Source organism: Pollachius pollachius (assembly GCF_949987615.1).
Source record: "Pollachius pollachius genome assembly, chromosome: 12".
NCBI classification, from domain to species: Eukaryota; Metazoa; Chordata; class Actinopteri; order Gadiformes; family Gadidae; genus Pollachius; species Pollachius pollachius.
Window position 1 is genome coordinate 22,432,624 of NC_136945.1, and position 27,146 is coordinate 22,459,769.

A 27,146-nucleotide genomic window follows, 5' to 3' on the forward strand; every position below is an offset into this window, starting at 1 on the left:
AGGCTTTGTGTTTTGCATCCGGACCGAAGCTTATACCAACGCGCTGGTTTTTAATATTTGAAAAAGCCAGATATGAGTTTCAACCCAATCAAAATATGTCACTGCGCATTTGAATGCTCAAATATACAATTACATGAAGATTCGTTATTGCCTTTGATTAGCCGCCTTTATGTAAAGAGTCTGGCATCTTGATTAGTATTTCTAAGAGACAACACAGTAATAACTGTGACTAAGACTACCCTGCTCAGTATTCAGTGAGTGTGTGGGTTTGCTGGTGTGTGTGTGTGTGTTTGGGTGTATGTGTGTGTTTGTATGTGTGTGTGTGTGTGTGGGGGGGGGGGGGGGGGGGGTTGTGTATTTGAGTGTGTGTGTGTGTGTGCGTGTGCCTGTGTGTTTGCGTGTGTGTGTTTGTGTGGGTGGGGGGGGTTGTGTATTTGTGTGTGTACGTCTGCCTGTGTGTGTTGGCATTTTGCATGTGTGTTTGTGTGTGTGTGTTTGCGTTTCTGCGGGTGTGTTTGTGTATGTCTGTGTGTGTGTGTGTGTTTGTGCGTGTGTGTGTGTTTGTCTGTGTGTGTGTGTTTGTCTGTGTGTGTGTCTGTGTATGTGATTCTGTGTGAGTCTATAGTCTATATATAGAGTTGAGTTCACGCTTGGGTTTGTTTTGACTGCACAGTGTCCTCATCCACCGTGTTGACGCACTCCTAAGTTTGTAAGTCTTTCACAGAAATCTCTCATCAATATCCAAGTACCAGATATGCTCAAATCTCACAAATAAAATAAAAAATCCTTCTCATCCTACTAGATTTAAACTGTTGACAACCTCTCACCATGCAGTTACTCAATGAAAAACATGAATTGCACTGTTGACAAGTCGTCCCGACGGCCGTGGACGATCGACAACACATACCAGCAGACCATAATAACATTACAACGAGCGGGATTGATGATCATCACCTCAGCCCACAGCCCAGCCCGCTCGGAGCGACACGTCTCCACCAAAGCCGGTCCATAATAGAACGTGGTTCTGTTATTATCATTCAACACGCCTCATACGGCCACAACACGACATCGCTCCTCCCCCGGGCCAGGGGTAGGGAGAGAGGGGGATAGAGGGAGAGACCGGGGTGGCCGCTACAGGCTAGGGACGGAGGGCACAGCGGAACATTAATAATGTCACCCCGACGCAATCGTCAACCCCCCGTTCGCCTGCGGGATCGGCGCGCCTCCCCCTCGCCTCGCCCGCCGGTTGCGATTAGTTTGCGGTGTTTCCAGGCAGACAACCCGCACCCACGTGTTCCCCCCGCTGCAGTGACGTAGCGCAGGTGTCCGGCTGACGTCACGCGGAGAAGCCTCCGCGGTTGGCTGACAAATGCGGGCGCGTTCTGTCGCGAGGAGGACGGAGAGCGCCGCAAGCAGTTGCTATGCAGGTTTTGTTTAGTAACAGGCGCGCACGCAAACAAACGCACTCACACACGCACGCACACACACACACACACACACACACACACACACACACACACACACACACACACACACACACTCATACACACAAACATGCGCGCACACACGCACGCACACCGTATGTGTGATGAAAACTTCAATGAGTGGTGTGTGTGTGTGTGTGTGTGTGTGTGTGTGAGTGCGTTTGTGTGTGTGCAGCAGTATGTGCGGTGCGGCTGATCAGATGTAAACATGCCAATCGCTTTATTATTATAACGATTCACGCACTGATTGTGGCGGCTGATTTCAGTACTCTGTGTGCAGCAGAAGAGAATATAGGCGATGTATTTTATAATCAAACAATATTGAGACAAGGAACAATACAAATGGATTAATTGTTTGATTTGCCGATGTCCTATGAAATAACGGTGCTCGTGATATATTTCTGGGATTCTGAAAAATTATATTCAAAGAAAACTGAGACGAAGTAAGTATTCTGAGCCATAATTGACTTGAGTCCGCTGAAAACGGGTTACATTTCGATTGTCAATTACAGCGGCGCGTCGTACGTGCTACGTCACCACGTTGACCCAGAAGCGGAAGTGAACACGTGGGGCAAAGGGAATCACACACGCTGGAAGGCCACTCTCCTCTCTCCGGTAACAACGAGTTCAGTAAGTATCAAAAACGAGATATTTAAAATACTTTGAGTTCGTTGTGGTTAAGTATAAAGATGTCGGCGGTTGTATACTTATCTGCAATTTTATCGGAGGTTTATAACGATTTATATTCAACTTGTTTCAACTCTTCTGGCTATGTGTCAGGTTAGCGGATGCTACTCAGCCCCTTCAGTAGCCGACTCTGAGGAACGAACTAAACACTTTACTAAAGCACATCACGGGCTCAGGTGACCACTGAACTGAGACCTATTTCTTATTGCAGACTTCAAACAAACTCACAAAGATCCGTGATCATGGCTGTGAGAGCGGCGTTCGAGAAGAACAACGAGATCGGCTGCTTCGCCAAACTCACCAACACCTACTGCCTTGTGGCGATCGGCGGGTCGGAGAACTTCTACAGGTCGGTGGTTCACTTCACATGACCCCCGACTTCACTTGACCCCCCACTGGGTTACCTGAGATCAGCGCAGGGATGTGGTATATAATGTGACCGTATGATGGGTGACACACAGATGGGTGTTGTCGCTTGACATTCCGTACACCGCTCGCAGATTGATCCATTCCTATGCAACCCGTCCGTCGGTGAATCATTGGGTGGTTCGTACTGAAGTACAATGCATTGCAGGCTTAACCGTACACGTCTTTGTCAAAAGTGATCTGTGTGTGTGAAACTATAAGGCGTCCCTTCCCCCTCTTTATCAGGGCTCCTCGTGGATATTATGTTATCCACATGTGTTTGGGTCCACATCAGAAAAAGCTATGCTAAATATAAACTGAAACATGCTGCAATCCATAGAATATTGTCATTGAATCTAAGTGTGCATATCGATGCTCAAGCTATATTTATGTTGACATGAAAGTAATTTAATTTATATTGTTTCTCAAATGAATGGGTAGTTATCTTTCATGCAGGCGATTTTTTTGCTTTGGTTGGAATATGAGCGCATTTCCTGACTAGACTTAGATCACTCTGGCTTTCGGCTCTTCAATAACAGTAAGACAGTCGAGCGTTTTTGGAACCAGAACTATGAAGCACCCTGTGTCTATCAGGGAGGCATGTCCCCTGCTGGGCTCAGAAGTCTGCTCGCTCTGAGACTGACTGTGTGCTTCTGTCTCTCAGTAGCTCTGAGACTGACTGTGTGCTTCTGTCTCTCAGTGTGTTCGAAGGTGAGCTGTCAGAAACCATCCCTGTGGTTCATGCCTCTATCGCTGGCTGTCGAATCATAGGAAGGATGTGTGTCGGTGAGTGTTCAAACCAATCACACACACGAACTGGGATACAAACACACACACAAACTGAGATACAAACACACAAACACACAGTGTCTTGTTTCCAGCCAACCCGTCCCCCTATAGGGATTATCTGATCCTTTCCAATTGCTCAGTGGATGTCAACGCTGGTTGGCCGGGGGGCGTTGCTTCTAGTTCACCTCAAGAGAATCTATTTTTACTCAACTTCCTCCTGGTTGACACAATGAGTAGTAGAGTGTTCATAATGAGTTTTGGGTCAGCATAGTAGTTGTAGTAAAAACAATAAAGACACCGACCCGTGACCACATTACAATCAATCAATACAACGGACCACAATAAGACATTCAAACATTAAGAGCATTAGAACCCTACATGGGGAGCTGCTAGGGAGACGCCTTCCTCGATGGCCCTGTAACTCGTTAAAGAGGCCAGGGCGTTGTTCTGTTGTGCGTTTCTCTGTTCCCTGCGTTGTCCACCTGTCTGTTGTCGTACTGTTGTGAAGCACTCTGACTTGTGTCTCTGAAAAGTGTTGCATGAATAAACTGTAGTTACTGAGGTAGTGTGTGTGTGTGTGTGTTCCCCGTTGCTAGGTAACCGCCACGGGATGCTGGTGCCCAACAACACGACGGACCAGGAGCTGCAGCACATCAGGAACTGCCTCCCGGACGCCGTCCGCATCCAGCGGGTGGAGGAGCGGCTGTCGGCGCTTGGCAACGTCATCGCCTGCAACGACTACGTAGCGCTGGTGCACCCGGACCTCGACCGGGTCAGAACCACGCACGCACGCACACACACACACAGACGCACACTTTTAGGCCCAATCCCATTTCCACCCCTTCCCCTTACCCCTCAATACAGAGGGGTAAAACATTCCCCTAAGAAATGAGACACCCCTCCATTATGTCGTGTCATCACCGCTTGAAGCTCGCGGACTGCTATGTCAACAGAGGCCAAGAGTAGACGTGTTTCCGAATGATAACAACTAGTAATAGTAGTAGTAATAATAATAATAATAATAATAATAATAATAATAATAATAATAATAATATCAGTCTCGTATAGCGCATTTCTAGGACCCAATGCGCTTCTCAAAAGAAAAAATAAAGTAAAAGGGCTCAGAAAAACAAAACAAAACAAAAAAAAAGGATTCATGGCAGCTGCCAAATTTGCTGGCTGTCTTTTCCTCAAAGCCATCCATTTAAAGTGTGGTCCTTTGGAAGCTTCATTTCAAGGGCTACGTAGCCCTACGTCTTGGCCCCAGCCCTTAACCCAAATGAGAATTGGGACAGCCCTACCCCTACAAAAACAAGGGGGAGGGGTAAGGGGAAGGGGTAGAAATGGGTTTGGGCCTTATAGTGCACATGCACGGCTCACACACACACACACACTTTAATCCCAGTTTACGCCTGAGAATCATTATTATTCCACTGAAGTACTGATTATGTAGTTCTGAACAATAACCTCCTTCGGTCCTCCTCTGGACTTCCTTTCCTCCTCCAGGAGACGGAGGAGATCCTGGCTGACACCCTGAAGGTGGAGGTGTTCCGTCAGACGGTGGCGGAGCAGGTGCTGGTGGGTTCCTACTGCTGCTTCAGCAACCAGGGAGGGCTGGTGCACCCGAAGACCTCCATAGAGGACCAGGACGAGCTGTCCTCGCTGCTGCAGGTCCCCCTGGTGGTGAGTGAGGTCTAATCTGTGGTCCTGGTCGACCTCACTTTGCAGTGGCGTTACTCAAGAGTGCAGTGGCTAGGCATCCTCCAACCCGAAGGGTTATTCAGTGCTCTGGGGGACCCCCAGTCGGAAGGTTCTGGGTTCGAACCCCGATGGGCCCGTCTAGCCTGAAGGCGTCCTTCAGCAAGATGTGTTGAACTCTGACCTGCTCCTTAAAGTATTAGAATACACCGTTAGGATAAAAGCGTCCGCCAAATGATAAGATGGGTGTTATAGAAGATTGTTTATTAAAATAAGTAGACTTCCTCACCTCTGTTCTGATTGGTCGAGTATGTGTTCTAATGTGACCATGTGACCCCCTCCAGGCGGGCACGGTGAACAGAGGGAGTGAGGTCATCGCCGGGGGCATGGTGGTGAATGACTGGTGTGCGTTCTGCGGCCTGGACACAACCAGCACGGAGCTGTCGGTCATCGAGAGCGTGTTCCGCCTGGGAGACTCAGCCCAGCCGTCCGCCATCGCCACCTCCATGAGGGACTCCCTGATAGACAGGTACGCACACACACAAACGTGCACGCCTTCTCACGCACGTTCACACTCACACACACACTCACACACGTGTACAATCACTCTTGCGCACGATGACACACGTACACACTTCCACTCTCCAACGCGTACACACGTTGACTCTCACTCTTGCGTACACACGCACGCATGCACACAACTACACGCGCACAGCTACACTCGCTCACACAACTACACGTGCACACTAGGTAATCGTGCACGCTGATGCCACCAAAGGTATACACACAAGAACACACACTTCATTATACACACCAGAACAAACACTTCATTATACACACCAGAACACACACTTCAATGTAAACAATGCCCCAACTGCAAGAGGCCCATGTGTCTCCAGACGTGCATGACCGTACCACCACTTACACACTCTGAACCTAACCCTGTCCCCACTCTCCCCTCCCTCCAGCCTGACATAAGCGAGTGGTCCCGGGTTCTACGGCGGAGAACCTCCCTGATGGGATGTCTGTTCTGGGCCTTCAGAACCCTCCTCCCCCTCCCTCATGTAACGTCACACACGGCCCCCTTCTGCCGCTCCTCTTCCACTCAGTGCTTTCATGAAACAAACCTTTCCTCACCACTATATGCTCCCAACACTTAGAACAGCCGGCGTGTTGAGGTGGGAGACGGCAGTACGAGAGGTTTATTTAGATAGACGTCACACCTCTTCCTGCTTGATCAAGAGTTAGAAACCAATGGGATGGAGTTGCGAATCAGATGAGACTTCTTCCATTTTTATCAAATTTCCTTGTGAAACATGTCTGTGTGAAGCACTTGGGGGGTGTGGAGGAGTTGGCTGTTGAGGCTGGTTCTATGCCTCTGCTTAGAAGCACTTGTGTTAAAGGGTGGGTCTGTAAGGGGAGGGGGGCTACGCTGGTGTCTCTGCTATAGAAACACACACGGTGTAAATGTTGTGGGGCATTCCCCGGCTGCCAAATAATTTTTATCTGGAATTTTCTGTTCAACGCACCAGTTTGAAGACATACAACTCAATGTATTGTCCTTTTTTCCAGTTGGAGGCTGCAATATGTAGTGATTTCAGTTTGGATGTCTTCGAGAATTGATCAATCAATAATTACAGATATATAGACATACTTTGCAGATTGTTAACAAATACTTTACATCGCTGACGTAAACAATAGACTTCACCAATAGGAGAGAAATGGTGTCAAATACGGTGGAACAATATTTCGGAAGGACTGTATCAACAGAAGGCCACCCACTTGTGTCTTTAAGTTGTGTGACTTGAGAGAATGTGCTAGAGGAAAAACTTATTTTTTTCGCACCCGTTTTTCGCCCTGTATGTGTTCGTCATTGAGGGTTGCAACAAAGTGGTGTAGACTTGTTTAACGTGAGTTCGAAGAGGAAGTTAATCCTTGTATAAATAAAAGACCCCCAAATGAACATGGCTAATCACTTTTTCCACGTGATTTTTTTTATTTGGACTTGCATTGGATAGAAATCTGACAACCTCCAAACGCATCTACTATAGTCTTCTTGCGCCATCTAGTGGTGACCACTTGATTGATATTATCTGATCGTGTATTAACATCATTAAAACGAGTTTGTGGATCTGCTCCCATAACCCGATATTAGGATGTCAACATGGAAGCCATATCCAATGTTGACAATGGGTTGGGCTTTTATTATGTTAATGGTGAAATAATGTGTTATGACCTTACCAGATAAGTGGGTATTCACTAGAATGTTGCGTATACATCTCATAAATTACACACATTCAAGGCAACGTATTTCTTTATTATTGGCAACTGCTTAAAGTAAAAGTAGCACTGCATCTATGTACACTTATCCAAGTAGTGATGTCGGAAATAGAAATAAAAACATGTAAAAACAATCGATTATATGATAGTTTATACGCACACATTTTTTTGTTGTGTCTCAAACGTAGATATACACAGTTTTTGGTTTGAAAACTTTAAAAAGACATGTTTTAAATAAACTCAATACAGTCGTTTAGATCTATCGCGTGAAATGAGTTTACATTAATATAAAAAACATTAAGAGGGAAAAATAACATGCAAGGTTTTTAGTGAATCACAACCTCTTCTCTATAAAATCTAAATTAAATCAGAGACAGACGGGACAGATAAAAAAAGAAACACTCAATCTTTGAGACAGAGACATTGAATTTCTATCAACCCAAATACTTTTTTTTTTCTAGTATTCATTAATTTGATATGTGCAAAATAAGCTCATGTCCTGTGTTATACTTGTATATAATAATCTATCGTCTAGTTTCACATCACACACTGATCTGAAGAACTGGAGTCTTCACCAGAGGAGTCCGGTACACGAAAGTATAGACAACAAACTAACGGTGGGGGGGGGGGGCGAGACTCAAACCTGAAGTAGTGGCCATGCAGGCTTTGTTAAAGTCAGGTTCATCTCCAGTAGCATTTAAGAATCGAAAATGCTAATGGCTAGTACAATAGGCCCGCAGTGCAGGCAGGTAGCATCGGCTAATGCCCGGTAGCATTTAAGAGCCTTCATGCTAACTCATAGTAGCACAGGCTAATATCCCGTAGAATGGATACTCTAGACTCTGGTTAATTTTACCAGATGAACCAGAGGAAATACCAGTATCATAAATGCTACTGAACAAACCTGCTAGTGGGTTCCTGACTGGCTGGCCACCATGGGTGGACGTTGGGTAAAGTCGAGACTTGGCGGGACAATGATCTGCACAGACGAAGGCTAACGGAGCACCGGCCGAGACCAGTGTTAGACTAAAGAGCAGGGATTATGGTTCCTCTGTGAGACAGTTTCATATGATACGTTCAAAGGTTTGGGGGGGGATAGGGGGTTAAGCGATATTGCACATTGGAAATTAAGGGTCTGCTGGATGCATGTGTATATGTTTGTGAATTACAGTAAGATGAATATATAAACATGGATCAACCTAATGGTTATTTAGCGTCAGGCTAGTGATAAAGGTTCTACATTTAAACACACACACACACACACAATGTATAGGACACACTAACTAGCTACTAGTGTCTTGTATCGCAAACTTAAAAACGAAGTGAGTTGGAAAGAGCTAAACAAATTAAATCAAGTTATCTTTAACGACACTAGGGATCGATGTGGTTAGCGTGAGTAGCATGTGTTCCACTGTTGCCACGATGGAAGGTGAATCAATTCAGAGAGCTCAACTACCTACGGGGGCGTTGGTGGGACTGAGCCCGGGAACACTCGGCCCCGGGATCCACCTCCACACCTACGGCAGGTAGGAACACCCCTCCCTGTCACCCCTACAGAACCCCTACTGGCCCCTACGCTACTGTCAAAAGGATTGATTAGAACTGGGAAATTAGACGGCTGATAACTATGGATCCTCGGTTTGGGAGGAAGGAGGAGGAGGAGGAGGGAGACGGGGGGAGGGAGGGTATCCACTATCTATCTGTTGGGTGGTTGATGCGTGGTGTGGTCCTACAGCCTCCTCGCTGTGATGTCAGCAGCACGTAGGGGGCCTTGCCTCCTCCCTCCTCTCTCCCTACACTCCTCCTCCTCCTCCCCCCCCTGCAGTGTTAGGCGGTCCCGTCTCTCCGGCCCCTAGCAGCCGAAGGTTTCCTGGGAGGCGTACACCATGTAGAGGAAGCCGTCCTCGTCCCTCTCCTGCTCGTAGATGTCGGAGATGGGCGTGGACACCGACACCAGGCTGTGCTGGTTGACCAGCAGGAAGAAGGCCTGGGTGGGGTTGAGCTGCAGCCGGCGCCTGACACACACACACACACACACACACACACACACACACACACACACACACACACACACACACACACACACACACGGTCAGGACTCGTCTTTCCCATCCTCTCAGCTATTCTCTCCTCTTTCCCTCTCTCCGGTCCCAACGTCTATAACGTATTGCACCGCTTTGTTACTTTAATTATGGTTTATTACCCGGCTTTGTTGATTCTGATTGGTCCATTTGAGCATCCAGCAGTCTGTTGCTTCTGTCTAGCTGACCGTTATGTTCAACCGGCTGATCGAAAATATATATTTTTTTGTGTGCGCGTGTGTGTGTAGTACATGTGTGTAGTACATGTGTGTGTGTGGTACATGTGTGTAGTACACGTGTGTGTGTGTGTGTGTGTAGTACACGTGTGTTAACCTGATGATCTTGACCAGCTCGCTCATGTTGACGTGGTCCGGGACCAGGAACTTGGTCTTGTCCAGAACAGGAAGCTGCTTCTCGCCCTTGTACCTCTCAATGATCACCTAGGCAACCGACACAAGGAATAGTTAACTTGTGTGTTCAGAGTTAGCTTATGACGGTTAGCATTAGGCTACAGCTCAGGGGAGAAGGTCGTTGGAGAAGTTGGCATTAGCTTACAGGTATTTTGTTTGGGTGCTGCTCCCGAATCTGCTGTACCTCTTTGCATCTGTCGGCTGTGGATGACAAAAACAAAAAAAAGAAATGTTCTTGATATAAAAACGAATCCTGCTAAATGGCTAATGCTTGTCACTTGGTTCTATGAACATCCTTACTGTACCGACAGCGATATGCTTTTGTTTCTCTTTTCTTTTGACCAATGTACTTATTGTAAGTCGCTTTAGATAAAAGCGTCTGCTATATGCCCTGAATGTAAATGTTTGAAAAACCTTTGCGTCGGTTTATCATTACCGGAGAGTAAAGGAACCCAACATGTTGTGACTGAGTCATCAGCCTCCAGCCTCTCTGTCTCTGTCTCTGTCTCTGTCTCTGTCTCTGTCTCTGTCTCTCTCTCTCTCTCTCTCTCTCTCTCTCTCTCTCTCTCTCTCTCTCTCTCTCTCTCTCTCTCTCTCTCTCTCTCTCTCTCTCTCTCTCTCTCTCTATATATATATATATATATATATATATATATATATATATATATATATATATATATATATGAAGAAGTCAATAAGGAAGGAAGGCTCTCCAGCGATTGGCTTTGCTGTGTCCCGGTCCGAATGGATGGAAACTAATCATTCAGTTATCTATTCAGTTATACTAATCATCTTTGTTATTCAGTTCAATGACCCTCTAAGGGTCATTGAACTGAATAACAAAGATGATTAGTTTCCATCCATTTCAATATTTGGCTTGAATAACAAAATATGACATAGTAGGGCATTTATGAACTGGGTAATACATGGTCATGGTTTAAGGTACTAAATGAGTACCGTAAAAGCTCTTCCCCCCTTTCATCTTTCTAACAGGGCTTTTATGACAGACACTATTCTGACTTGTCATTGGCAGAATGCATCTTGACCCAGAAACGCTTTAGAAATAGATGCTTTTGGGTCCGCGATTACCCCCTTTCATCTACGGCTCAAACCCACGACCCACCCCCGCCTAGACAGTAAGCCTTTCCAGAACCAGAACCAGTCCAAAGCTCACAATGCCTCGAGGGAATAACCTGCTCTGAAAAGTGCTCTTGTTTTCGTTCCGGTTATTTTTTTGCTTTCTTTTTTTTAATACGTGGCTTCCATCTTAAATCGCCACAATTGTTTTTTGTCTTGTCATTTTCCTTCTAGACTGGAAAACATCTTGCTTAGCTTATAATTTAAATAGTTTAAGGCCTGTTTGAGTCTGGACCTCATATTAAAAAAGGTTCTTCTTTACCTCAATTAAATTCCATAAACTGTTTACCAGCAAAACTTAGTTACTGAGAATTAATATCTTAGTTACTGAGAACCGCATCTAGCATGGCTACATATGACACATACCCACAGAGAAATGTGTGACAGTGTTATGTGGGACGATTAACCTATCAGCAAGTGTCGCAAGACTGTAAACAATGTGGGTAATCTGCCCATCTAAACCCAGTCACCAATGTTTGGTGTGTATGATTCCCCTATGCAGCCACATTTGCAGTTAAATATATATATATATATATATATATATATATAGATAGAAATACACTAAACCACTCTAGATATGGATTATTTAACTGTTGATGAAGGCAAATTGGACTGTTTGGTAAAGAAATGACGCAATGGCCCTTTGGCTCCGCCCCCGTGATCCGCCCAGCCGTCAGCCTGGCATCAGATGTCAACATAATTCACAGAACACGTGTACTGGGATAATGTGTCAGCAGATCTGGTTTTCTGAGCAGTAACTCACACTGCTCAGCACGAGTCGCTAACAAACAAACCGAGCACCTGCTGTTAATCTCTATGGTTATTATGGGCCGATTAATCAACCTCGCTACTGTTACTGAAGCACTGATACTGACCTAGATCACACTTTATATAAGACTTTTAAAAAGGGGTAAACATGTCTAAATAACTCATTATCCGACAATGAATAGGTTCATAACAGCTGAGTAACCATCAATGTTAACGTCATGGAAATAAACGCCTTATTTCTGTACTTTCTAACTATATAAGTGTTAAATGTAAGTTTGGGCCTCATTTTATGCCTGCACTATACTGTCGATTTGCGTTTATTCTACAATCATAATCAATGTATATATATTTTTTTAATACCTGCTAAACATCAAAGATCAAGAACATCACTAGCCGTTTATAGATGTAAACAAGCCATTAGCCTAGCATGCTAGCCGTCCAGAAGGATGTCAACAAGAGAAAATTAGCTTAGCATGTTAGAAGTCTTCATACATGTCAACGGGAGGTGAGCTTAGCACGCTAGCAGGCCAGCCAGCTAACAGCTAGCCTAGCATCCACCGAGTCCACCACTGCTGTTGTTTTTCTTACCAAAGGTCCTTCGTTGTTTGAAAGGTCTGTCGGAGGGCATCTCTGGTGTCGATAGTAACCTATTCCCCCGTACGAAAGACACACACGGACGATCTCGTATGACCTGCACTCGAATCACTTTAAACTGGGTCGCCAGCGGAGGGTAGAGGTGTTGTTATGGTCCGCTTGTCGTCTCTAGTGCTACTGGAGTCTGGGGCTCGACCGCTTCAGGGGGAAAGGACCCAAAGCACGCTGCGCGGTGACGTCATCGCGCTAACCTCCACTCGGGAGGGTGATGTGGAAATACTCCGGGTCCTAACAACTTTGGGCTACGATTGTGTTTTGTGCTTGGGTCGTTTCCATAACCTCCTGGTTCTAAAGAAGGTACAACTGTTTGGTTTTTGTCTCTTGTAGGGAACAAGGTTAACCAAGCCATTTATACAAATATTTTCTATACAATCTCAAAGCGGACTTGCACACAGAAATGTGTTTAAATTAAAAGAGGCAGACAAACACTCACATGTTAAACATTTTATTGGTCTTCCAACCAACAGGTACAATAAGCAACAGTATTTAGGTGCCGGGAGATGACGGTAGTTTGTTAGTTCTCAGCTCACCAACAGAATACTGTGTACTTCATGGGCTAAATAAATACAATTATGAACACTTTGTTTCAAAGATAAAAATGAAAATCAAAAAACTGGTTTGGAGATGTGTAGTTCACTCCTTATACCAATAGATGCAGTTTCAGAATTTTGTTTATGTTAGTTAAATTGGCAAAAGACAGACAGTATGTGTATACATTTGAAATCCACTCAAAGAACTCGTGTGCAATGCTGATTTACTACAGGGGTCATTGGTAAGTAGGCGTTCATAGCAGATAGTGAAGAGAAACAGGCTTTCAACGGCAATGGAATGATGCAACATAATATTAATCGACCCTCACTCCCAAGGGTATCGCTGAATGAACTGCGATCACATCCATCCCACGCAGTTTCCATCCTCGTACACCAACTGCATAAAAAAAGAGCTTCTGATGAGAGTGTAAACCGCCAGCCGGCCGTTTGCACGGGAGACGGCGAGATAAAGGGCATGAGACAAAAAGTGACACACAAAAAGCGGGTTGTTCGCCTTTAGTCCGACGGGTTCTGGATGACGATCAGGAAGTAGTCCTTGTCTGTGAAGGGTTGAAGAGCAATTAGTGAAAAGGAAATAAACCACGTATTTGGAAACACACACATGAAGCGGTACTTCTATCAGCTGACAGCAGAGCATGACAGTTTGTTGAGGATTGTATGATTAGTGAGACAGTTGGATATTGTTTGGCCATCATGCGGTTTCCCCCCTCCCTGCCAGAGCACGGTCCCCGAACCCCACTTCTAAAAGATTAGATCCCCCTCCCTGCCAGAGCACGGTCCCCGAACCCCACTTCTAAAAGATTAGATCCCCCTCCCTGCCGGACACTGCTGCCTCATCCCTCCACTACACGTGAGTTTATCAAACTATTTATGAGAATTATACTGTGTTTTGTGATGGATTGAACACAATCATTGGATGAATAATAAGAGAAGTTGTGTAACCACGGAAGGACTTCTGTGTTTTTTTTGGTATCTTGCGTGAGCCCGGAATAAGGTGTTGAACCTAATATGACTCTACTGTCTTTATGGAAGAAAATAACTTGCACCTTGATTTGGGACTAACTTCTTAATTTGGCGAGCAAGCCAGGAGTGTTGAAGAGGACCACATTAAATCTAAACTTCTTCAAGTTCCCCCTCAAGAGAATCACACACAGAGACCAGAACATTCAAAAGAACAGCAGTCCGACCAGAGAGAACTACTAGGAGATCTGGAGCCAAGCGATGGCGGACGGGGCTAATCAATGGCTGCTGAAGTGAATTTACGATGCAGCCATATAGAGCAGTGATGTAATGCATTATCATGAACTGACAGAACACACCTAGACCACTAGGGTTAAATACATAAGAAGATATCAAAACAAATTGAATAGCCCTTTCAATCAGCTAGGAATCATAAGCTAAGGATAATCATTACATTTACATTTAGAAGACGCTTTTATCCAAAGTGACTTATAATAAAGTACATTTGTCAGAAGAAAGCGATCAATATATCACAGTAAAGATATTCATAGAAACAGGCGCCTAGCATTTACAATTGCTAGGTTAATCCTCCAGTATAACGTGGTATAAACAGAAGGCCAAAAGCACCACGCTAGCTGCATTGCAGTCAGTGGACAGTCGGCGTGGTAGTAGGCTGCCTAGCCACAGAGCTCCAAAGGCCGGTCTGACCGTCAGGCCGCAGACAGCACTAAAGATACCGTTAGTATCATGTCACTCAACATTTATTTCAGAATTATTTTTTGTCACATTTGTTTAAATTCTCGATACACCCCGGCACCAATAAATCTAATTTGGACAAAAAAAAAAAGATATTCAGTTTCTGTAGCTGTCACAGGCATGTAATGAGCCCATCCAGCCCATTTAAAAAACTGACTAGGCCTACATATTTTCTTGGCTTGACTCACTATTGCACCAGGCGTGATCATATCTCCCATGTGCTAATCACCAGACCCCCCACACCCCCAGGCTGAGGGGACCTCAAACGTTCATACCAGCCCATCTCACCTCCCTAGCATTAGCAAATGTCTTGTAATCAAACAGATTACTTCCAACTGGCTGCTGCTGATGGTTTCTATTACGCCTCGTTCACACTACATGCGTCCGTCGACGGATGGGGGCTTTTTGACGTTTCCATACGTTTCCCCGGGTTGTATTACAAAGGCGATTTCATTGGACAGGGTACTTTTGATATTTGCATTATGCGATCTTAATGGCCGATGGATCCGTCTCTGCCTGAAAAGTAGAAAAATTCTCAACTTTTGACGCAGGCCACGGAGCTGACAGAACGGACGGACCCACAATGCATTTCGAGAGCCTCCCATGCAAACTCAATGAGATCCGTTGACGGATGGAGGTAGTGTGAATGAGCCCTTAGATCAGGGTTCTCTCCATCCTCCTAGAGGGAAGCGTGACGCCTGCCTTAACCCGACACTGGATATCTTTTGATGACCACTCTAGGGCTTTTAACACCCCTATCATGTACTCAACCCTCTATGTTAAAACTTAAAGACGTGCGCTGGATTGCGCTAGAAGAGATCTATTATAGATCTGGGATGAACAAAGAGACTCAGTCATAGCATTTTGAAGAAAGGTAGAGCAGACAGTCTCGTGGTGAGGGTTCCACTCTGAGTAAGAGGCTCTAGCCCTCACTGCTCATCAATGGCCTGTAGCTGATTCACTGTAAACCTCTTTGGATTAGTGTCTTCAAAATGACTGAATAGTCAAACTGCATTATAAATGGAGCCAACTAAGCTTAAAACAACACAGATACTCCCAACATTTCTTTTAAAATGATGTTGTGACGAAACTGTACACTAACATCTCTGCCAAAGTAACATCCTTACTGCCACAGATCTCAGTGTGTGTCATAGTCTGCGGAAACTACCAAACTGCTTCCATCAAAAGCAGTTAGCAGTTATTTCAGATCCATTTAAATTAGAAGCAGACGGGAGTTAGGGAATCTAGGTCAAGGACTGCTACGGGTGAGGCTGTTGCCATCGGTCATCCAACCCATTCAACCCCAGTGGGTGATGGCCATCTCCCACCACCGGGCTCGTTCTCTTACCCGGGGCGATCATGATCTCGTTCTTCTTGGAGCGGATGCGTAGGAAGGTGAGGTCGTTCTGGGGGTCCACGTCCCGGATGGTGCTCCGGGCCTTCATCACCAGCTGGTGGATCAGGCCGGCGTACTGCACCGTGGTGGAGTTGTCCATGGTGGTCTTGATGGGGATGCCTGTTAGGAGACAGGTGGACGGTATTTATCTCAACGCAGTACATCAATTGATGAAATCGGGTTCAGAGATAAGAATTAAGAAGAAAACTTGCTGGACTTCTATATTAAAATATATGTGATTATAGTGAACGTTTGTATGCAACACGTTTTACAATAGAGCATGCATCTTGTATCATGAGGGGATTCCAGTGAATTGAACCCCTAACCGTGACAGTGTTTACATAATCAGCTGAGCCGCACAGGACCACTACTGGTGTTGAATTGGTGGATCTCGTCTATCAGATGGTTGCATAATGGTTGGTCCATTTACCTTCTGCGTTCACGATGATGATTCCTTGCACGCCCTTCTGGCCCTGGATCCTCTTCAGGGTTTCCTCGACTTCAGCCTGGTAGGACAGACATAAAACAGGTCATTCAAATGCAATTGTAAGTGGAAGGGCCAATTGCAATTGACAGGGCCGTTTACATTTTTATGTTGCCCAATGGCGTTTTATTCGGTAAAATAAAGAGCTAAAAACATGACAAGGTGTGCTACTTGGCATTAAGGTTGATATTAAAAAACACTATTTAGATGGATCTAAAATGCACTATAGCAAACCGTTCATATTTGTTGACAACGCCCAATAAAAGCCTGGCTAGCCCGTTAGCATGATAGCATCGCATTACATCAGCACACCGCTTAACTTTACGTCAGTTGAAGTCTCCGTGGCGGTATTATAAACACACGCTTCAAGATGCACTGCTCGGATATTCTTACCATTTCTATTAAAGTTGTTGTTGAATCTGACAGAGAATCGCTTCTTGTCTTGTCGGGTTGTGTTTGGTTTTAGCTCCAGGGTTTGTTGTTGCTACGGAAAACACGTCACGAGAACATCCGGTTCACTAAGGGCCAGTGACGTCGTTAAACGTAAAAAAAAAAAAAAAGAAGGGAACCCAGTTTATGTCATATAACATTTTGTAGTTGGAATAATTCTACTTTTTTCTAATAATAAAGTTGTCTTTTATATATATAGTTTTATATTGCAATATGGTTTTATGCATTGTTATCTTATGCCTACGAGAGCATACCTGTTATATTTGTTCATTTTAATAAGTAACAAAAATAAAATTCAAAAAGAACAGAACCAAACAATAACATAGACGAGTTGTTATAGTTATTGACCATAACCTTAGATCTCATAGTAACCTGGACTCTCTGCCTAGTGTGTAAGAATGTAATAAATTACAAAAAATAACTTAGGAATAATAGACTAGAAATTGCTAAAATTATTTGGGAAGTAGCTCTTATAGAAAATAAACCGGTAGGAAAATAATGTATAACGAATCGTTGTTGCATGGAAATATACTATATAAATGAATCAATAACATAAAACATTGCCTAACAATTGTGTAATTACTTAGGTCCAGCCAGAGCCATTTAGACATTTAGCTCTAAATATAATAATATAATATAATAGCTCTGCTATGCTTACACATAACTTCCTAGACGCGACCAATTTATACCAACACCTTTTTATCGACCAATACCTTTTGAACCCACCGAGACTAATTAAAAGTTTTCTGCATCGGTCCAGTAAGCAACACCTATTTATAGATCCGTTCTTGGCATATCCAGCATATATTACAGACTCCACGAATTCCGACCATCATTTCTGATGGCTAACTTGGTCGCACGATAACAAACGGGGGATGTTGGTAATGCAATGAACACACAAATGTGTTCATTGCGAGTGAGTTCTGGTGTTTCCCTTAGCCTTTTGAAGGGCAAGGCATTGGGCGGGGTCTGTAGTAGTGTCTCACCGGGGACTGGAGACCAATACTGGAGACGGAGAGGAGGGGAAAAACATGGACGAGGATTTGGGTGAGTTTTTGATCACGGACTAGTACGGACGACAACTCCTTCAGAAGGCTGCAGACTAACACATAGGCCTACCAGCTGTGGGATCCTCTACTCCGGGAGACCCATATGCCCCAAGTTGGTGTTTTCATTTGAATGGCTGGTTGTTTGTTTGCTTGGACGAGATAACAGGGTTACTTGGAGTTGCATGCGTGTGACGTTACAGGTGTGGAGCTGGTTAAAAAGAGAAAGATCGGAATCTTTTTGGGACTTTTATGTCTAGTTTTGTGTTGGATTCCGATGCGCTGCTAAAGCGAGTAAACACCCCCCATCTGAAGTCGAACTTTTCTTGCTTGTGTGCTAGAGCCAAATCGGAGCCAAATGATCGCATTCCGAGGGCAGGCATGGAGGAAGTCCGTTGTCAAATTTGCTTTGTACTCCCGGTCAGTTCGTGGAACTGAAGCTAGACCAACTTCTGTCTATAGATTCATTTACAAAATGCAAAATACAAACAAGCATAATTTACATTCTAGGTTTCACCTCATACACAGCACCCAGGCTCTAGCTTTTCTTTTTGAAACACACACACGCACGCACACACACACGCACGCACGCGCACACACACGCACACACGCACACGCATTGGAGGGAAAACCCCGTTGCACTGACACTTCTCAGAGCAGCGCAGGGATTGTCCACGCATGACGTCACAGCAGGGTGGTCACTGTGGGCTTGAGGCTGCTGCTTGGTTTCTGAAAGATTGGTCAACAGAACGGGATCAGATAGGCTCCGCGGAGGGGGTTGGCCAGTGCGTGGTTTGACCTGGCATTCACGCCATAAACAATGGCCCGCAGGCCAAATCGCTGCACGCTAACTCTGAGGAGAGCTTTGTGTTTATTTCTGTGTGGTTACCAAGCGGGTAATGACCTCTATTGTGGGCTGTTTGATAGTTGAATAGGCTGCTTTAAGGTTGTATCAGGTCTCAGGCATGTGCGCCGAACCCAATGTTGTCTGTTTGAATCCCCCATAAGTGTACAGTAACAACAGTAACAAAGGAGTGCTAAGCAAAAGGTTGCAGGTTTAATTCCTCTCCGGCATCCAAGCCTCGTTGCATGTGCTGTGTGAGATAGAACTAAAGGGGGAACGTCTCAGGTGACCAAATTAAGTGAAATTACTTACTGAAACACTTTCCAGGCGAACTTTGAACACTTGATAACAACATTCGAACCGTTGGTTTTGGCTAGGTTAACTTCCGTCAGCAGGTATCAGTTTTGTTGACACAAAAACAACTGGATGGCTGCGCACACACCATCTGTCTGCTCTGATAGGCTCTTGGTGGAATTAAAAGTTGTCTGTATATCTATTGTCATTAACTCACGAACCTACATTGTCACCTAATGATGTAATCGTGCCAGCATGTATAATTATGCCCTTCAAATTCAAACTTTGAATTTTATTCATTCATTAAATATAATAAATCATATTTTTCCATTTCATTTATGTATTCATTCACATTTTGTTGTTATAGGCTCTTGCTCTACTATATGGTTCATTAAGGCAGCCTATAGGGAAAAACAACAACATATTGCTCCAAATGTTTCATTAAATGAAGTTTAAGGAAGCTGTCTGAGGGGAGAGACCTCTCTAAGGTAAAGGCACATTCAGTGTATATATCTATATATTTAACATATTTCCTTCCTTCCTCAGGGGCCTTCGACCCCACCATACCGGAGGAGGGCCCCTCGGCGCCCCCTGCTGGCTGGCTTGATGATGTGCAGGGATACCAGGGCCACGGAGGGGCAGGTGGGTAACAGCTCCTCTTCGCTGCTCCTCTCTGCTCTGCTTGGAATACGATTGGTAAAGATTTGATTTGATTCGATGTGACCAGAAAGGTGTCACAGCAGGTGTCCACCTCTCCTCTGCTCATTTCTTCCTTTTCTCTTCTCTTCCCTTCCATCCTTTCTCTTCTCTTCTCCTAATCTCTTCTCTTCTGATCCCTCTCCTCTCTCCTCTCTCCTTTCTCCTCTCTCCTCTCACCTTTATCTTCTTCTCTCTCCTCTCTCGTTTCTCCTCTCTCCTTTCTCCTCTCTCCTCTCACCTTTATCTTCTTCTCTCTCCTCTCTCCTTTCTCCTCTCTCCTTTCTCCTCTCTCCTCTCACCTTTATCTTCTTCTCTCTCCTCTCCTCTCTCCTTTCTCCTTTCTCTTCTCTCCTCTCTCCTCTCCTCTTCGTCCTCCTCTTCTCTGTCCTCATGTCTTCTGTTGTCTCCTCCTCTCTCCTCTTCTCTACTACTTCCTTCCCTTCTGGAATGCAGTTATACTTGAGTTACTATTTCAGTATCTGAAGTGTGTGTGTGTATGTATGTGTGTGTGTGTGTGTGTGTGTGTGTGTGTGTGTGTGTGTGTTTCAGACCCCGGCCATGACCCCATGTATCCCCCACCTCCGGCCTACAGCCCTCAGCCTGAGCTCAACAGGAACACCTCGGTGCCTGAAGTCAGGTAACACACAGCCTCTGCTGTGTGTGTGTGTGTGTGTGTGTGTGTGTGGGTGCATGGGCTTGTGTTTATTTGTGTGTGTGTGTGTGTGTGTGTGTGTTTGTGTTAATGTCTGTGTCTGTCTGTGTGTTTTTATGTGTTTGTCTGTGTCGGTGTATATGTCTGTCTGTGTGCGTGCGTGCGTGCGTGTGTGTGTGTGTTTCAAATAGAAAAGCTGGAGCCTGGGTGCTGTGTATGAGGTGAAACCTAGAATGTAAATTATGCTTGTTTGTATTTTGCATTTTTGTAAATTAATCTGTAAATGTCTGTGTGTGTGAGCGTGTACGTGTGTGTCTGTGTGCGTGTGAGCGTGTGTCTGTGTGTGTGTGTGCTTGTGCGTGTGTGTGTGTGTGTAAATGTCTGTGTGTGTGCGTGTGCGTGTGTGTGTGTGCGTGCGTGTGAAAATGTCTGTGCGTGTGTGTGTGCGTGTGTGTGTGTGTTTGTGTCGTCCCGCTCTGCAGGGTGCCGGTGGTGTCGGAGGACATCGCCCGAACCGCTCTGCTGAAGTTTGTGGAGAGCAAGTGGAACTACAGCACCAAGCCGGCCAGGAACATGACCTTCAGGACCCTGGAACCCGTGGTGGTCTACAGGGTAGGCTGGTGGGGGTGAGGGGTCGAGGGTCGAGGGGTGGAGGATGGAAGGATGGGAGTGAAGGATTTACTCACTACTGCAGCACTTCTATGACTGTTTGTGGTTTTATTATTTACTTTACTAGTTTGCCCGACTGTCTGTAGTGGACTGTGTGTAGTTCTGACTGTGTGTAGTTCTGACCGTGTATTATATTGTGTGTAGTTCTGATTGTGTGTAGTTCTGACTGAGTGTAGTGCTGACTGTGTGTAGTTCTGACTGTGTGCGTTGTACTGTGTGTAGTTCTGACTGTGTGTAGTTCTGACTGTGTGTGTTGTACTGTGTGTAGTTCTGACTGTGTGTTATTTTGACTGTCTGTAGGGCACTGTGTGTAGTGCACTGTGTGTAGTATCCTGTGTAGTGCACTGTGTGTAGTATGCTGTGTGTAGTGCACTGTGTGTAGATGTGACTCTCTCTTGTCTCTCCTGCAGTACTGGCTGGAGAGCTACACAGAGACCAGGACCAGTGCCTGGGCGTGCGAACCCTTCTATGGTAACCCAGAACTACAGCTACCTGTAGTAGAGTCTGCATTCACCTACCATGTGATGATGTCACCATGTGATGATGTCACCATGTGATGATGTCATGATGTCACCATGTGACGATGTCACCATGTGATGATGTCACCATGTTATGATGTGTTGATGTCACCATGTGATGATGTCACCATGTGATGATGTGACGATGTCACCATGTGATGATGTGATGATGTCACCATGTGACGATGTGACGATGTCATCATGTGATGATGTGATGATGTCACCATGTGACGATGTGACGATGTCACCATGTGATGATGTGATGATGTCACCATGTGATGATGTGACGATGTCATCATGTGGTGATGTCATCATGTGATGATGTCCCCCCAGGGCAGACGGTGGACGGGCCCCAGTACGGGCTGAGCCCCCCTCCCTGGGAGGTCCCGGTGCCCCCCCCACAGAGATACGAGGACCAGGTGCAGATGACCCGGGTACCCCACTCCTCCTTCGTCAAGGTACCCCACAGACCATAATACTACACAATACTACTGCTATACAGACTATAATGTATAATACTACAATACATACCATAATACTAATACTACATAATACTACTGCTATACAGACTATAATACCACTATATGTACCATAATACTAACTCTACATAATACTACTGCTATACAGACTATAATACTACAATATGTACCATAATACTAACTCTACATAATACTACTGCTATACAGACTATAATACCACTATATGTACCGTAATACTAACTCTACATAATACTACTGCTATGCAGCCTATAATACCACTACATGTACCATAATACTAACTCTACATAATACTACTGCTATACAGACTATAATACTACTATATGTACACACTCCTCCTTCGTCATGTACCCCACAGACCATAATACTCCTGTATACATCCTACCACTGTTACTGTTATATAGCTTTAGCGGTTAGGCTGTTAGGCTCCCAGCTGAAAGGTTCTGGGTTCGATCCCCAATGAACACAGCCTAACTGTGGGCCCCCTACAGCCACACGTTCTGACCCCTTAATGACGTCTGAATCCACCGTAGGGTGCTCTGGGTTCAAATGTCTGGAAAACGTAATGTTCAGATGTAACACTGTTCTGTTATGTGTACTGCCTATCATGTAATATCCATTCTTTTTAACGTGTCATCGTATGAGGGGAAGGTCCATGCCCTTAATGGTAAACAGACCAGTTGGTGTTTCTAAAAATAGACTGAGTGCTTTTGTTTTATTTTTGGATACTATTGCTGCCAACAGTTTCCTTGCTTTGTGTATAGTCAAGATTTATGTGTGAGTGTGCGCATGTTTGTGTGTGTGTGCGCCTGTGTGTGTCTGCATTCCTTTGCGTCGGTGTGTCTGTGTGTGCGTGCGTGCGTGCGTGTGTGTGTGTGTGTGCGTTGTATGTGTGTGCGTTTGTGTGTTTGCATCTTCTAATATTTATATGCAGTATAATCATTGGTATTCATGTGGACACAATTACAAATGCGTGTGTGTGTGTGTGTGTATTAGGTGTGTCACAAGTGTAACGGCTGTGGCAGAACGCGCTGCACCCATTGCTCCGGTCGAGGCAGAGTAAGACTCATCATTATTGTTCTATTATAGTTTTGTTAAACATAAATCGAGTATTGTTTTATAATGTATCATAGTTTTATTTTGAATAGAGCTATTATTGGTTTATTATGTATGATTGTGTATTATAATTATTGTCTTATTTGTTATTGTTTTATTAGTATTGTTTTATTTCATTCTAATAATAACTTTAATTTTTTTTCAATAAAGATTAAACTAAAAAAAGAGAGGGTGAGGAGGGAGGAGAGAGGGAGGAATGATTTGTTTCTGATCGTTTAGTTTTCCTTAAAGATTAATAACTTTAACTTTAGTACTTCATTAGGATTATTGATTTCCGTTTTTTGGTAGTTTAGCTCTGTTAAGGTTTGAGGTACATTTACACATTTTAACGGGCTTGATACTTTGTCACCCTCTTTCTTAACAATGCCCCCCCCCCCGCCCCCACCACAGAAGCGATGCGTCCGTTGCCGAAACGGACGCATCCGACGGAATGGAAAGAGTGCACACTGTTCCTCTTGTCATGGCAGAGGGCACAAGACGTGAGTCCGCCGCCCTAGTGCCCATTGGCAACGTACACTGATCTCTCTGGAGCACCGGGGGTATTGTAATCAGTAGTAGTAGTAAGGGTGGTAGAAGTAGTAGTAATAGTAGTATAGTAGTTTTAGTGTAAGTAGTACTTTTGTAGATGTGACCGTCTCTCTTTTCTCTCTCTCTCTCTTCTCTCTCTCTCTCGCTCTCTCGCTCTCTCTTCTCTCTGTCTGTCTGTCTGTCTGTCTGTCTGTCTGTCTGTCTGTCTGTCTCTCTCTCTCTCTCTCTCTCTCTCTCTCTCTCTCTCTCGCTCTCTCTCCCTCCTTGTTTATCTCCCTCTCTCTCTCAGCTGTTCTTTCTGCCATGGTCACGGTCACAAAACCTGCTCTGTCTGCGATGGAAAGCAGAACCTGATGCACTTCATCCAGCTGACCATCACATGGTACACACACGCACGCACACACACACACGCACGCACGCACACACGCACGCACACAAACACACACATACACACACATGCACACACGCACACACCCACACGCAAACAGAACAGACAGCAGTATAAATGAAAAAGAAAATATGAAAATAAATATATAAAAAATACATAGTAATAAAATTGAGAAATACAATAAGTGTGTGCGTGTGCGTGCGTGCGTGTGTGTGTGCGTGTGTGTGTGTATGTGCGTGTGCGTGCGTGTGTGCGTGTGCAGGAAGAACAACATTGATAACTTCATCCCGGACCGTCAGCCTGACTTTCCTGATGAGAAGTTTTCCAAAGTGAAGGGAGACTCCTTCTTCGTGGACGAGAACCAGCTGGTAAAACCGCCGCCTCCCATTGGTCCTGAGAGGTCATGTGACACATACCCCAACACATACTGACCCATGGACTCCGGCTGTATGATGTCATCAATCGTTCAAATCATGTCGTACAGCATCGGCTGGTCCCGTCAAACTCTACTGCTAAACTTTAATTAGTAATGTACTACAAATTGTATTTACTATTTAGGAGGCAGGATAGTACTGTCCATGTATATCCATACATATTATTATAGTGTACCCACACACACACACACACACCCACACACACATATATGTATATATCTATATATATATATATTAATATGTATGGATATACATGGAGAGTATTGATGCTGAGGGTGCGTTTGTTTTCCCTCCCCTCCCCTCCCCTCCCAGGTGTACCCTATCTATGGCTTCCCTGACCAGGAGATCTGCAACGCCTCTAAGAAGTTTATTACCGACCACCTAACCCGATTCAGCTCCACCTGCAGAATCCTGCAACAGGTCAGTCCCTCTCTCTCTCTCTCTCTCTCTCTCTCTCTCTCTCTGTCTGTCTGTCTGTCTGTCTGTCTGTCTGTCTGTCTGTCTGTCTGTCTGTCTGTCTGTCTGTCTGTCTGTCTGTCTGTCTGTCTGTCTGTCTGTCTGTCTGTCTGTCTGTCTGTCTGTCTGTCTGTCTCGCTCTCTCTCTCTCTCTCTCTCTCTCGCTCTCTCACTCACCCATTCCTAGCATGGGAGTCCTGGGTGGGATTGGAACCCCTAACTCTGCGTGTTCATAATGAATGCCTTGCTCTAAAGCTGAGCCGGACGGGGTTCCCTCTTTCCCCACTCACTGGGGTGGTAGTGCCCTCATCGGGTGCGTTTGTTTCGCCCCACTGCAGCGTCAGACCATAGAGCTGGTGCCCCTGACCCACGCCAGCTACACGTACAACGGGAAGAACTTCGACTACTTCCTGTACGGCCTGGAGAACAAGGTCTACGTCTCCAAGTACCCCACATCCTGCTCCATCATGTAGCACCTCCTCCTGCTCCACAGCACCTCCTCCTGCTCCATCATGTAGCACCTCCTCCTGCTCCATCATGTAGCACCTCCTCCTGCTCCACAGCACCTCCTCCTGCTCCATCAGCACCTCCCCCTGCTCCACAGCACCTCCTCCTGCTCCATCATGTAGCACCTCCTCCTGCTCTATCATGTAGCACCTCCTCCTGCTCCACAGCACCTCCTCCAGCTCCACAGCACCTCCTCCTGCTCCATCATGTAGCACCTCCTCCTGCTCCACAGCACCTCCTCCAGCTCCACAGCACCTCCTCCTGCTCCATCATGTAGCACCTCCTCCTGCTCCATCATGTAGCACCTCCTCCTGCTCCATCATGTAGCACCTCCTCCTGCTCCACCAGCACCTCCTCCTGCACCACAGCACCTCCTCCTGCTCCATCATGTAGCACCTCCTCCTGCTCCATCATGTAGCACCTCCTCCTGCTCCACAGCACCTCCTCCTGCTCCATCATGTAGCACCTCCTCCTGCTCCATCATGTAGCACCTCCTCCTGCTCCACAGCACCTCCTCCTGCTCCATCAGCACCTCCCCTTGCTCCACAGCACCTCCTCCTGCTCCATCATGTAGCACCTCCTCCTGCTCCATCATGTAGCACCTCCTCCTGCTCCACAGCACCTCCTCCAGCTCCACAGCACCTCCTCCTGCTCCATCATGTAGCACCTCCTCCTGCTCCACAGCACCTCCTCCAGCTCCACAGCACCTCCTCCTGCTCCATCATGTAGCACCTCCTCCTGCTCCATCATGTAGCACCTCCTCCTGCTCCATCATGTAGCACCTCCTCCTGCTCCACCAGCACCTCCTCCTGCACCACAGCACCTCCTCCTGCTCCATCATGTAGCACCTCCTCCTGCTCCATCATGTAGCACCTCCTCCTGCTCCACCAGCACCTCCTCCTGCTCCATCATGTAGCACCTCCTCGTGCTCCACCAGCACCTCCTCCTGCTCCACCAGCACCTCCTCCTGCTCCACAGCACCTCCTCCTGCTCCACAACACCTCCTCCTGCTCCACAGCACCTCCTCCTGCTCCACAGCACCTCCTCCTGCTCCACCAGCACCTCCTCCTGCTCCAACATGTAGCACCTCCTCCTCCTCCATCATGTAGCACCTCCTCTGTGTCTTGAAGGAGGGTCCAGGACAAGCCCCGTCCCCCAAGCCTTAGTTGAAGGCGGGGTTAGGGGCGTGACCAACGCGATCACATGACTGCTCCAGCAGCGTGCCTCAGAGAGCCAGACCAAAGGCGGGCGGATTAGAGCTGTGTGGGGTTGGGATGCTCCCAACATCTGGACCCCAGCCCGGCAGGAGGTACAGACAAATGTTCCAGGTGTTCATTACACTACGTGTGTGTGTGTGTGTGTGTGCGTGTGTGCGTGTGCGCGTGTGCGTGTGTGTGTGGTTGTGGCTGCATGGGGTCCTCACAGAGAGATTTAGTTGGTTTTTAATTTGCTTGTATGAATGTGTGATATATGCAGGCTGAATAAATACATGATATGTAATTGTATGG

The 27,146-nt window shown here is 45.8% G+C and overlaps 4 protein-coding genes across 4 annotated transcripts; 2 read left to right on the forward strand and 2 right to left on the reverse strand.

Moving 5' to 3' along the window:
• Positions 1 to 2,050: 2,050 nt before the first annotated feature.
• eif6 (eukaryotic translation initiation factor 6) lies at positions 2,051 to 7,026 on the forward strand. The gene is made up of 7 exons (XM_079747975.1): positions 2,051 to 2,114; positions 2,383 to 2,520; positions 3,277 to 3,362; positions 3,962 to 4,137; positions 4,872 to 5,048; positions 5,408 to 5,592; positions 6,032 to 7,026. The coding sequence occupies exons 2-7, from the start codon at positions 2,414 to 2,416 to the stop codon at positions 6,039 to 6,041; spliced, it is 741 nt and encodes a 246-aa protein (XP_079604101.1). The 5' UTR covers positions 2,051 to 2,114; positions 2,383 to 2,413; the 3' UTR covers positions 6,042 to 7,026.
• Positions 7,027 to 7,369: 343 nt separating this feature from the next.
• map1lc3a (microtubule-associated protein 1 light chain 3 alpha) lies at positions 7,370 to 12,539 on the reverse strand. Its single transcript, XM_079747976.1, has 4 exons — positions 12,328 to 12,539; positions 9,980 to 10,035; positions 9,758 to 9,864; positions 7,370 to 9,358 (listed from the first exon to the last, which is right to left on the reverse strand). The coding sequence occupies exons 1-4, from the start codon at positions 12,365 to 12,367 to the stop codon at positions 9,196 to 9,198; spliced, it is 366 nt and encodes a 121-aa protein (XP_079604102.1). The 5' UTR covers positions 12,368 to 12,539; the 3' UTR covers positions 7,370 to 9,195.
• Positions 12,540 to 12,822: 283 nt separating this feature from the next.
• On the reverse strand, positions 12,823 to 17,024 carry dynlrb1 (dynein, light chain, roadblock-type 1). Its single transcript, XM_079747977.1, has 4 exons — positions 16,934 to 17,024; positions 16,487 to 16,562; positions 16,009 to 16,176; positions 12,823 to 13,483 (listed from the first exon to the last, which is right to left on the reverse strand). The coding sequence occupies exons 1-4, from the start codon at positions 16,934 to 16,936 to the stop codon at positions 13,440 to 13,442; spliced, it is 291 nt and encodes a 96-aa protein (XP_079604103.1). The 5' UTR covers positions 16,937 to 17,024; the 3' UTR covers positions 12,823 to 13,439.
• A 925-nt stretch (positions 17,025 to 17,949) lies between these two features.
• On the forward strand, positions 17,950 to 26,277 carry LOC307083928 (protein SSUH2 homolog). Its single transcript, XM_079747973.1, has 12 exons — positions 17,950 to 18,037; positions 19,721 to 19,816; positions 20,423 to 20,510; positions 21,008 to 21,137; positions 21,605 to 21,665; positions 22,046 to 22,170; positions 23,206 to 23,268; positions 23,716 to 23,804; positions 24,143 to 24,235; positions 24,504 to 24,609; positions 24,988 to 25,095; positions 25,470 to 26,277. The coding sequence occupies exons 1-12, from the start codon at positions 18,022 to 18,024 to the stop codon at positions 25,602 to 25,604; spliced, it is 1,110 nt and encodes a 369-aa protein (XP_079604099.1). The 5' UTR covers positions 17,950 to 18,021; the 3' UTR covers positions 25,605 to 26,277.
• Positions 26,278 to 27,146: the final 869 nt, after the last annotated feature.

Coding starts and splice junctions, on each gene's coding strand:
- eif6 (XM_079747975.1), top strand. CDS start 2,414: ATGGCTGTGAGAGCGGCGTTCGAGAAGAACAACGAGATCGGCTGCTTC. Junction 4,138..4,871: donor TGCACCCGGACCTCGACCGG/GTCAGAACCACG, acceptor TTCCTCCTCCAG/GAGACGGAGGAGATCCTGGC. Junction 5,049..5,407: donor TGCTGCAGGTCCCCCTGGTG/GTGAGTGAGGTC, acceptor GACCCCCTCCAG/GCGGGCACGGTGAACAGAGG.
- map1lc3a (XM_079747976.1), bottom strand. CDS start 12,367: ATGCCCTCCGACAGACCTTTCAAACAACGAAGGACCTTTG. Junction 10,036..12,327: donor CAAACAACGAAGGACCTTTG/GTAAGAAAAACA, acceptor TGTCATCCACAG/CCGACAGATGCAAAGAGGTA. Junction 9,359..9,757: donor GAGCTGGTCAAGATCATCAG/GTTAACACACGT, acceptor TGTGTGTGTCAG/GCGCCGGCTGCAGCTCAACC.
- dynlrb1 (XM_079747977.1), bottom strand. Junction 16,177..16,486: donor CATCATCGTGAACGCAGAAG/GTAAATGGACCA, acceptor GTCTCCTAACAG/GCATCCCCATCAAGACCACC. Junction 13,484..16,008: donor CGAGATCATGATCGCCCCGG/GTAAGAGAACGA, acceptor AACCCTTCACAG/ACAAGGACTACTTCCTGATC.
- LOC307083928 (XM_079747973.1), top strand. Junction 22,171..23,205: donor CCCACTCCTCCTTCGTCAAG/GTACCCCACAGA, acceptor TGTGTGTATTAG/GTGTGTCACAAGTGTAACGG. Junction 24,236..24,503: donor ATCCAGCTGACCATCACATG/GTACACACACGC, acceptor GTGCGTGTGCAG/GAAGAACAACATTGATAACT.